The 12,236-nt window shown below is 47.4% G+C and overlaps 1 protein-coding gene across 1 annotated transcript in view; it reads left to right on the top strand.

Annotated features, from left to right (window-relative positions):
* The window catches only part of LOC311106059 (protein furry homolog), a gene marked incomplete at its 5' end in the record, with an annotated part of 221,548 nt that overhangs the window by 59,133 nt on the left and 150,179 nt on the right, over positions 1–12,236 (top strand). The window contains 4 exons of the mRNA XM_084148346.1: positions 1,299–1,485; positions 10,875–10,999; positions 11,802–11,859; positions 12,098–12,189. Coding sequence (XP_084004472.1) covers positions 1,299–1,485; positions 10,875–10,999; positions 11,802–11,859; positions 12,098–12,189 — 462 coding nt within the window. The remainder of the gene's footprint in view (positions 1–1,298; positions 1,486–10,874; positions 11,000–11,801; positions 11,860–12,097; positions 12,190–12,236) is intronic.

Below are 12,236 nucleotides of genomic sequence, written 5' to 3'. Positions count from 1 at the left end.
AAATTGTGCAAGTTCTCCCACTTAAAAAGATGAGAGAGGCCTGTAATTTTCATCATAGGTACACGTCAACTATGACAGACAAAATGAGGAAAAAAAATCCAGAAAATCACATTGTAGGATTTTTTATGAATATATTTGCAAATTATGGTGGAAAATAAGTATTTGGTCAATATCAAAAGTACAGTTCGTAGAACTGGCGCAGGATATGCGGGACCGAGGAGGCGTACTGGAGACCAGGAGCGTTGAGCCGGCACACCCCGTCCTGACTGGATGCCCATCTTCGCACGGCACGTGCGTGGTGTAAGCACAGGACGTACAGGACTGTGCCGGCGCACTGGCGACACAGTACTTAGCTCCGCATAACACGGAGCCTGCCCAGTCATACGCTTCCTCGCGTGAGTACGGGGAGTTGGCTCTGCTCTGACACTAGGCTCCGCCAACCACCCCGTGTGCCCCCCCCTACATTTTGTTGGGGCTGCTTCTCGGGCTTCCTCCTCGACCGGCCTCCTCCGCGTTGCCGTTGCTCCTCTCCTGCCTGGGCATCTACCTTAGCCCATGGTCCTCTCCCCGGAAATATCTCTTCCCATGACCACAAATTGCCCACCTGTGACATGGCTACTCGCGCCGCCTGGGCACGCTGCTTGGTCCTCGTTTGGTGGGATCTTCTGTCACGTTCGTTGAAGGACGGGTCAGACCAAGGCGCAGTGTGAAATGTGTATTAAACTAAATAAACACACGACAAAACAATAAACCAACGACACGTGAAGTCCTAAGGTAACACACAACAAACCTTACACGGAACAAGATCCCACAACTAGACAGTGCCAATAGGCTGCCTAAGTATGGTCCCCAATCAGAGACAACAAGCGACAGCTGCCTCTGATTGGGAACCACACCGGCCAACATAGAACTATACATACTAGATTCCCCACATAGAAAAAGCACAACAAGGAATATACACACCCTGACTCAACATATAAGCGTCCCCTGAGTCAGGGCGTGACAGTAACTCTTAACTGGTTAGGACAGCTCATGAGGTCTCCTAAATATCTGTCAACTAGGTGGGACTGAAGAGGCTTCGTGCACAGCTTTTATTGTTACCCATCAGAGTAGGAGGAAAATGTCTCTATTCTCAGCGCTTACAGTACGACAAATGTTCTACTCTGAGAAGCTTTGTGGATACGGGCCCAGGACTAGGCTTAACCTGTGTCAGGAAACCCCCCCACCCCTAAAGGTTCAATTTGACTTACCATACACTTTCAATGCACTGTGTGTGTGTTTACCATGGGTCTCTCCAGTAACCCGATATACGCTAAGAAGGCCAGCAGCACGTCGGGTGGTGGGGACAGCTACGTGACCCTATGGAGGAACTACCTGATCCTGTGTTTTGGACTGGCCAAGCCCAGTATCATGAGCCCCGGCCACCTGAGAGCCTCCACCCCTGAGATCACTACACCTGACGGCAGTATCAGCTACGACAACAAGGTACAGTATTCAGACCAATTGACTTTATCCACATTTTGTTATCTTACAGCCTTATTCTAAAATGGATGAAGTTGTTTTTTCCCCCTCATCAATCTACACACAATACCCCATAATGACAAAGCAAAAACAGGTTTTTAGATTTAAAAAATAGTAAAATAAATAAAATATTACATCTACATACGTTTTCAGAACCTTTACTCAGTACTTTGTTGAAGCACCTTTGGCAGCGATTACAGCCTGGAGTCTTCTTGGGTATGACGCTACTGTCAGGACCCGATGCGAGAAACAGTCACTAATAATTGTCAGAACCCAGAAGATGAGGCAGACACAGCAGTACTAGAGATGGTGGTTTAATAAAGAACAAAAATCCTCAGGCAAAGAAACTAAATCCACAATGTCCAAAAATAAAGCCAAGAGGCACAAAGAGGAAAACCTCCAAAAAACAAAGAAACTCCACAAAGTGGTAAAAATCCCACCAGAGAAATATCCATATAACACAAGGCTTGGGCTGGGGCTGGGTGCTAACTTACAAACACTGAGCAAGGAACTGAGGAACACACAGGGTTTAAATACTAACAGGGGAATGACCTACAGGTGCAAACAATAATTAGATCAAGAAAAAACAAAAGGTACAAAAAAGGTGCAATGGGGACATCTAGTGACCAAAACCCGAACAGTCATGGCCAAAACCTGACAGAATCCCCCTCCTAGGAACGGCTCCTGACGTTCCTACCAGCCTTCTCAGGGTGGAGGGCCCTGAACTGACGAATGAGGTCAGGGTCCAGTATGTCCTTGGCAGGAACCCAGGAGCGCTCCTCGGGACCGTAGCCTTCCCAGTCCACCAGATACTGCCAGGACCGCTGCACCCGGCGGGAATCCAGTATCCGGTGGACGGTATAAGCCGACTGGCCACCGATGACACGGGGCGGAGGGGGAGGTCTGCCTGCCGGAATAAGGGGAGAAAAAACAACAGGTTTTAATAAAGAAATGTGAAATGTTGGATTGATCTTAAGGGATCTGGGTAAGTGCAGGCGAAAAGTAACGGGATTGACTCTCCTGGCAATCTTAAAGGGACCGATGAACCTCTGGGACAGCTTGCGAGACTCCACCCGTAGCGGTAGGTTCTTAGTTGAGAGCCATACTCTCTGGCCGGGGTACAGGGTAGGACCGGGACGGCGACCTCTGTTGGCTTGTCGTTGGTACTGCTGAGAGGAACGCAGAAGATTAAGACGTGCCTTCTTCCACGTAAGCCGACAGCGTCTGATGAACCTCGAGGCTGAAGGCACTCTGACTTCTGCCTCCTGGTCCGGGAACAGTAGAGGTGCATAGCCAAACTGACACTCATGCGGGGACATACCAGTGGAGGAGGAGCACAAGGTGTTGTGCGCGTACTCGGCCCAAACAATGAAGGATGACCAAGTGGACGGGTTGTTGGAAACCATGCATCTGAGGGTGGTTTCCAGCTCCTGATTCATCCTCTCAGTTTGGCCATTGGACTCCGGATGGTACCCGGAAGATAAACTGGCCGTGGCCCCTATGAGTTGGCAGAAGGCCTTCCAAAAACTTGAGGCGAACTGGGGACCTCTGTCGGAAACCATATCTTGCGGGATCCCAAAGACTCGGAACACATGGTTAATCACCAACTCAGCTGTTTCCTTGGCAGAAGGTAATTTGGTCAAAGGAACAAACCTGGCCGCCTTAGAAAACCTGTCGATGATGACTAGGATCGTAGTATTACCATGGGACGGAGGAAGGCCAGTAATAAAGTCCAATGAGATATGGGACCAGGGTCGGTGGGGAATAGATAGAGGGTGAAGGAGTCCTTGAGGGCGAAGGTGAGAAGATTTGCCCTGGCAGCACACGGAACAGGCCTTGATGAAAGTGGCAACGTCTTCCTTCATGGTGGGCCACCAGAACTTACGCTGGATGAACTCCAAGGTGCGGCCTATGCCCGGGTGACAGGTGAGGCGAGAGGAGTGCCCCCACCGAAGGACTTGGGACCTTGCTGCCTTGGGAACAAACAACCGATTAGCAGGACCTCCACCAGGGCCCGGTTCGATGGCTTGAGCTTGTTTCACGGTATCCTCCACTTGCCACGAGATCGGAGCCACGATCTTAGCGGCCGGAAGGACAGTCATGTCAGTATCTTCTCGAATGGCAGGAGAGTAGATTCGTGACAAGGCGTCCGGTTTGAGATTCTTCGACCCGGGTCTATAGGTGAGGATAAACTGAAATCGGCTGAAGAAAAGAGACCATCGAGCTTGTCTGGCGTTCAACCGCTTCGCCTGCTGGATATACTCCAGATTCTTGTGGTCCGTAAGCACTTGAAACGGTTGAGAAGCCCCCTCGAGCCAGTGTCTCCATTCCTTCAATGCCATCTTAACCGCTAGGAGTTCACGGTCCCCCACATCGTAATTCCTCTCGGCCGGGGTAAGCCGGTGAGAGAAGAAGGCGCAAGGATGAAGCTTCTTGTCTCCACCCCTCTGAGACAGGACAGCTCCAACCCCAACCTCTGATGCGTCTACCTCCACCACAAAAGGTTCCTCCGCCGTTGGTAGTGTCAGGATGGGAGCAGAGAGGATGCGCTGCTTGAGTCCTTGGAAGGCCGTCTCAGCTTCTCTTCCCCACAGAAACCTTGTGTTGCCACCCTTGGTTACCGCCGAGAGAGGGGCTGCCACCGAGCTGAAGTTCTTGATGAACTTGCGGTAAAAGTTGGTGAAGCCCAGGAAACGTTGAACTTCCTTAACGGACTTGGGGGTGGGCCAATCCGCTACCGCCTCTACCTTCTTGGGGTCCATCTGGACTCGTCCGGGTTCCACTATAAATCCCAGGAATTGTACTCGAGAGGAATGGAATTCACACTTCTCCGGCTTAACGTACAAATGGCTGTCTAGGAGGCGTTTGAGCACTTGTCTGACATGCTTAGTGTGTTCTTGAAGGGAGCTCGAAAAGATGAGGATGTCATCCAAGTACACAAACACGAAGATGTTAAGCATATCCCTAAGCACATCGTTTATGAGCGCTTGGAACACAGCCGGAGCGTTGGTCAGGCCGAAGGGCATCACCGAGTATTCGTAGTGACCAGTAGGCGTGTTGAAAGCGGTCTTCCACTCGTCCCCGGGTTTGATCCGCACAAGATGGTATGCGTTCCGAAGGTCAAGCTTAGTGAAGACAACTGCTTCCTGGAGCAGCTCAAAGGCTGTGGCCATAAGATGTAGCGGGTAGCGGTTACGGACAGTTATGGCATTGAGTCCCCGGTAGTCGATGCAAGGTCGTAATCCGCCGTCTTTCTTGGCCACAAAGAAAAACCCTGCTCCCGCCGGCGAGGTAGATGGACGCATGAGGCCTGCTGTCAGAGCGTCCTTGATGTAGGTATCCATAGCAGCTCGTTCGGGTGGAGAAAGGGAAAAGATCCGACCCCTGGGAGGGCAGGTCCCCGGCAACAGGTCGATGGTGCAATCGTAAGGTCTATGGGGTGGTAGTTTGGTGGCCCTCTGTTTGCTAAATACCAGTTTGAGGTCATGGTAACACTCGGGAACTCGGGACAAGTCGATGGATTCTAGAGACTCGGAAGGAGAACTCTGGGAACTCGGGAAGATACAAGTGGCTTGGCACGTGGGACCCCACTGCTTGATAGTGCCCACAGACCAGTCGATGTGAGGGTTATGGCTGTGAAGCCAGGGATAGCCAAGGACGAGAGGAAACTCGGAACAGGCGATCAGATGAAAGTTCATCACTTCCTTGTGTTGGGAAACTGAAAGTCGTAAGGGGGTAGTGGCACGAGTGACAAGTCCAGATCCCAAAGGACTTCTATCCAACGTAGTAACCCTTATGGGGTCACTTAGAGGTTCAGACGGAACGCCATTCTCCTTCGCCCAGATCCCATCCATGAAGTTACCTGCGGCTCCAGAGTCTACCAAGGCTTGAAGAGAAACCTCGTGGTCGTCAAAGGAAAGGGTAACAGGAATGAGCAGGCGGGAGTTGGATGGATGGGAGGAGGTTATGTTTCCCGTTACAGTCCTCCCAGGCCTGCACGGGAGAGTGCGTTTCCCTGGAGCCCGGGACACGTGGAGCGGAAATGGCCCGGTTTGCCGCAATATAGACAGCATCGCTCCCTCATTCGGCGGTCTCTCTCAGCCTGGGAGATGCGTCCAACCTGCATGGGTTCTGGTGGAGCCAGCGAGGATAAAGGTGGAGACTCGGAGTTGGAACCGATAGGAACTAGGGTGAGCGGTCTATGGTTTTGTTCTCTCTCTCTCAGACGCTGGTCTATGCGTGAAGCCAACTTGATAAGGGACTCGAGGTTGTCCGGTGGTTCCCGAGTGGCCAGTTCATCTTGGATGGTGTCAGAAAGACCCTTCAAAAAACACACTGTGAGCGCCTCGTCGTTCCAGCCACTTGCTGCTGCCACAGTGCGGAACTGGATGGCATAGTCCGTCACGCTGCGCCGACCTTGGCGGAGAGTCAGGAGCTGTTTGGCTGAGTCAGGGCCGTTGGTAGGACCTTGAAACACTCGCTTGAATTCTTCAGCAAAGGTAGAGTAGCTGGCACAGCAGGGACTTTGGGCATCCCACACAGCAGTAGCCCAGGCTAGAGCCTTTTCCGACAGCAGGGTGATGATATATGCTATCTTGGACCGGTCGGTGGGAAACGACGATGGTTGCAGCTCAAAGGAGAGAGAACATTGGGTGAAAAACCCCTTACAAACACTTGGGTCCCCTGAGAACCGTTGAGGAGGCGGCAGACGAGGTTCCGCCAGGGGATTAACTGCCAGGAGCCCTTGAATCGGATGAACTGGAGCAGAAGCGGTTGCCGGGGAAAGTCGATCCGAAATCTGCTTTATGGAAGTCAGCATCTCTGACAGAAGTTGAGAATGTCTAGCCATTAAGGCCTCTTGCTGAACCAGAGCAGCTTCGTGGCGTTGGACAGTCCCCTCATGGTGGGACAGCATGGAAAAAAAATCCTGGGTACTGGCTGCCTCTGGGTTCATAATAAGGGCTCAGTGTTTCTGTCAGGACCCGATGCGAGAAACAGTCACTAATAATTGTCAGAACCCAGAAGATGAGGCAGACACAGCAGTACTAGAGATGGTGGTTTAATAAAGAACAAAAATCCTCAGGCAAAGAAACTAAATCCACAATGTCCAAAAATAAAGCCAAGAGGCACAAAGAGGAAAACCTCCAAAAAACAAAGAAACTCCACAAAGTGGTAAAAATCCCACCAGAGAAATATCCATATAACACAAGGCTTGGGCTGGGGCTGGGTGCTAACTTACAAACACTGAGCAAGGAACTGAGGAACACACAGGGTTTAAATACTAACAGGGGAATGACCTACAGGTGCAAACAATAATTAGATCAAGAAAAAACAAAAGGTACAAAAAAGGTGCAATGGGGACATCTAGTGACCAAAACCCGAACAGTCATGGCCAAAACCTGACAGCTACAAGCTTGGCACACCTTTATTTGGGGAGTTTCTCCCATTCTTCTCTGCAGATCCTCTCAAGCTCTGTCAGGTTGGATGGGGAGCGTCGGTGCGCTGCTATTTTCAAGTCTCTCCAGAGATGTTTGATCAGGTTCAAGTCCGGGCTCTGGCTAGGCCACTCAAGGACATTTAGAGACTTGTCCTGAAGCCACTCCTGCGTTGTCTTGGCTGTGTGCTTAGGGTCGTTGTCCTGTTGGAAGGTGAACCTTCGCCCCAGTCTGAGGTCCTGAGCGCTCTGATTTCAGGTTTTCATCAAGGATTTCTCTGTACTTTGCTCCGTTCATCTTTCCCTTGGTCCTTACTAGTCTCCTAGTCCCTGCCATCCCCACAGCATGATGCTGCCACCACCATGCTTCACCGTAGGGATGGTTCCAGGTTTCCTCCAGACGTGACGCTTGTCATTCAGGCCAAAGAGTTCAATCTTGGTTTCATCAGACCAGACAATCTTGTTTCTCATGGTCTGAGAGACCTTTAGGTGCCTTTTGGCAAACTCCAAGTGGGCTGTAATGTGCCTTTTACTGAGGAGTGGCTTCCGTCTGGCCACTCTACCATAAAGGCCTGATTGGTGGAGTGCTGCAGAGATGGTTGTCCTTCTGGAAGGTTCTCCCATCTCCACAGAAGAACTCTGGAGCTCTGTCAGAGTGACCATCGGGTTCTTGGTCACCTCCCTGACCAAGGCCTTTCTCCCCCGATTGCTCAGTTTGGCCGGGCGGCCAGCTCTAGGAAGAGTCTCGGTGGTTCCAGACTTCTTCCATTTAAGAATGATGGAGGCCACTGTGTTCTTGGGGACCTTCAATACTGCAGAAACTTTTTGGCACCCTTCCCCAGATCTGTGCCTCAACACAATCCTGTCTCGGAGCTCTACGGACAATTCCTTCAACCTCATGGCTTGGTTTTTGCTCTGACATGCACTGTCAACTGTGGGACCTTATATAGACAGGTTTGTGCCTTTCCAAATCATGTCCAATCAATAGAATTTACCACAGGTGAACTTCAGTCAAGTTATAGAAACATCTCAAGGATGATCACTGGAAACAGGATGCACCTCAGCTCAATTTCGAGTCTCATAGCAAAGGGTCTGAATACTTATGCAAATAAGGTATTTCTGTTTTTTATTTTTAATACATTTGAAAAGAAAACAAAACCTGTTTTTGCTTTGTCATTATGGGGTATTGTGTGTAGATTGATGATAATTGTTTTATTTAATCCATTTTAGAGTAAGGCTGTAACGTAACGAAATGTGGAAAAAGGGAAGGGGTCTGAATACTTTCTGAATGCACTGTAGATATCTCCCCCTCTCACAGGTAGATTTTCCCAACTAGGGACCTAGGGACTAACTAACTCCCCACAGGGACTAACTAACACCCCATAGGAACTAGCTAACTCCCCTCAAAGTTTGTAAAGTGACATGGTTATCCTTTCTACTGTGGTTTGCTCTGGTTTGGAAAACCATGTGAATAAGTTGTGTTGTCATTTGGAAAGACGTCTGAGTTGTGTGTGTGTGTGTACCAGGTGATTGGAACTGAATTGTGTGTGATGCACAATGTTTTGTGTGTGTACTAACTGTAAGTCGCTCTGGATAAGAGCGTCTGCTAAATGACTAAAATGTAAATGTAAAAATGTGCATTCAAAAAGTAAAATAGTATGTGAACGTTAGTTAAGGTTAGCTAACATATCCATTCGTTTTGTGTTAACCGTAAACATTTGTTATCTCAAAGTCTGAGATGGTAGTGTGCAGCGAACGTAAGTGTCTATTTCGGGTCTAAACTGCCACTACAAATAATAATGTGGCCATGTAGGCTTATGTACAGTACCAGTCAAAATTTTGGACACACCTACTCATTCAAGGGTTTTTCTTTATTTTTACTATTTTTTACATTGTAGAATAATAGTGAAGACATCAAAACTATGAAATAACACATATGGAATCATGTAGTAACCCAAAAAGTGTTAAACAAATCAAAATATATTTTATATTTGAGATTCTTCAAATAGCCACCCTTTGCCTTGATGACAGCTTTGCACACTCTTGGCATTCTCTCAACCAGCTTCACCTGGAATGCTTTTCCAACAGTCTTGAAGGAGTTCCCACATATGCTTAGCACTTGTTGGCTGCTTTTCTTTCACTCTGCTGTCCGACTCATCCCAAGCCATCTCAATTGGGTTGAGGTCGGAGGATTTTGGAGGCCAGGTCATCTGATGCAGCACTCCATCACGCTCCTTCTTGGTCAAATAGCCCTTACACAGCCTGGAGGTGTGTTGGGTCATTGTCCTGTTGAAAAACAAATGATAGTCCCACTAAGCCCAAACCAGATGGGATGGCGTATCGCTGCAGAATGCTGTGGTAGCCATGCTGGTTAAGTGTGCCTTGAATTCTAAATAAATCACAGACAGTGTCACCAGCAAAGCACGCCGACACCATAACACCTCCTCCTCCATGCTTTACGGTGGTAAATACACACGTGGAGATCATCCGTTCACCCACACCGCATCTCACGAAGACACGGCGGTTGGAACCAAAAATCTTGAATTTGGAGTCCAGACCAAAGGACACATTTCCACATCTAATGTCCATTGCCCGTGTTTCTTGGCCCAAGCAGGTCTCTTCTTCTTATTGGTGTCCTTTAGTAGTGGTATCTTTGCAGCAATTAGACCATGAAGGCCTGATTCACACAGTCCCCTCTGAACAGTTGATGTTGAGATGTGTCTGTGACTTGAACTCAGTGAAGCATTTATTTGGGCTGCCATTTCTGAAGCTGGTAACTCTAGTGAACTTATCCTCTGCAGCAGAGATAACTCTGGGTCTTCCATTCCTGTGGTGGTCCTCATGAGAGCCAGTTTCATCATAGCGCTTGATGGTTTTTGCGACTGCACTTGAAGAAGCTTTCAAAGTTCTTGAAATGTTCCGTATTGACTGACCTTCATGTCTTAAAGTAATGATGGACTGTCGTTTCTCTTTGCTTATTTGAGCAGTTTTTGCCTTAATATGGACTTGGTCTTTTACCAAATACGGCTATCTTCTGTATACCCCCCCTACCTTGTCACAACACAACTGATTGGCTCAAATGCATTAAGAAGGAAAGACATTTCACAAATTAACTTTTAACCCTCCCGTTGTCCTAGGGTCAAAATGACCCGCCACTGTGTTGAACCAACTTTATTTAATTTTTATATTTTTTGGATCATTTGTGAGAAGGAGGCAGTGATACTTTCTTTAAAGTCTCACTGCCTCCTTCTCACAAATGATCCCAAAAATATAAAAATTAAATACAGTTGGTTCAACACAGTGGCGGGTCATTTTGACCCTAGGACAACGGGAGGGTTAAGAAGGCACACCTGTTAATTGAAATGCATTCCAGGTGACTACCTCATGAAGCTTGTTGAGAGAATGCCAAGAGTGTGCAAAGCTGTCATCAATGCAAAGGGTGGCTACTTTGAACAATCTCAAATATAAAATATATTTTGATTTGTTTAACACTTTTTGGGTTACTACATGATTCCATATGTGTTATTTCATAGTTTTGATGTCTTCACTATTATTCTACAATGTAAAAAATAGTAAAAATAAAGAAAAACCCTTGAATGAGTAGGTGTTTCCAAACTTTTGACTGGTAGTGTATATTAAATGTAATAGGAATAGCAAATGAGTCATTTGCAGTTTGATTATTGGCACTAAAATGCCTCACAAAAATTAGCTGTTCGATTTTTCACCGTAACATTTTGGAATATTCATTCAAATCGTCCAACTGAAATTGTGACTAGGTAACATGTTCTGCCGCAAACAGAAGCCTGGTTGAACGCTCCTCAAGTGATTGGCACTGGGTTGTACAATGTTTTGTGTGTGTACCAGGTGAACGTGACTGAGTTGTCTGTGATGTACAATGTTTTGTGTGTGTGTGTACCAGGTGATTGGGACCCCCTCAGTGGCGTGGCTCCTGAAGCAGCTGGTCCCTCTAATGAGAGCAGAGAGCATCGAGTTGACAGAGTCCTTGGTGCTGGGCTTTGGACGCACCAACTCCCTGGTCTTCAGGTACAACACGCTCGCACACACACATACACACTAAAGTTGCCCCTGATCAGTGTAGGAGTTAGCTAAGCAAAGGCTATTTGTTTTAAGAATTTCCTCAGTACGTGATTATGGCAATAATCATTCCAGTTATATTTGACATGTAGCAGCACACCTGGGTGATTTATCAGTGTCTTACCTCCACTCCAGGGAGAAGTTTCCCCTAGGTACAGATCAAGGATCAGCTTCCCCTCCCCCGTTCCGAACCGTAACCATAAATGGGGAAATTGCTAAACTGACCCAAGATACGCAGCTAGAGGAAACTTCACCCTACACCCTTTTATTCAGTCAAACAGAAACTTGAGATATTAATTGGTTTAATGTGAGGGATTGAACACAGAGTGGTACATTCCAGTCTTTTTCAGTTTGGACATATCCCCTTCTCTTTGTTCCGGGTAGACTTAATTTTTGCCCAAATACCCTTTTCTTGGAAATCAATTTAATCAGTGCAAAACACTGCAAGCCTCAATCTACTGTGCTTTTTTGTGAATGTTTGTGAAATTGTTTTTCATCACATTTCAGAACATATAATATAGTACTTTGGTATAGTAGATAATTTATGTAATCACAGAGATCCTATTAAATTACTAACTAGCTAACATACATACAGTGATATATGATATTATACCACATATATGATATTATACCACATTTGATCCTTTTCTAGAATGAAAGGTTTCCTGAGCAAGATGGATGTTTTTTAGGCATGTTGCTAGGATCCAAATGTCCATTCTAGAGTTCTATATGTAATTCTGTGTGTGTCTAGAGAGCTGTTAGAGGAGCTGCATCCTTTAATGAAGGAGACTTTGGAGAGAAGACCAGAGGTGAGCTATGGGCATAATCATCATAACGCACCCCATTGTTCTTACATACACAACTACTACTTTGCAACATATTGCAAGTCATTGAATATAGAGGGGAGGTCATTGCCTGATGACACATTGTAGATGAAACAGCTATTTGAAGAAGTGCCTATCTGATGGATCTCTCGTCTCTCTTTTCCTCCCATTCTATCTCTTTATCTCTCTCGCTCCTCCCCCTCTCTCTGTCTTTCTGTCTCAGAACAAGAAGCGTCGTGAGCGGAGAGACCTCCTGAGGCTGCAGCTGCTGAGGATATTTGAGCTGCTGGCTGACTCTGGTGTCATCAGTGATAGGTTAGAGTCCCATTCACTGACCAATCACTGTACAGGAGGCTGCTGAG

Source organism: Coregonus lavaretus, assembly GCF_964263955.1.
Source record: "Coregonus lavaretus genome assembly, chromosome: 30".
Lineage (NCBI taxonomy): Eukaryota > Metazoa > Chordata > Actinopteri > Salmoniformes > Salmonidae > Coregonus > Coregonus lavaretus.
This window is presented reverse-complemented; position numbering and strand designations above follow the sequence as displayed.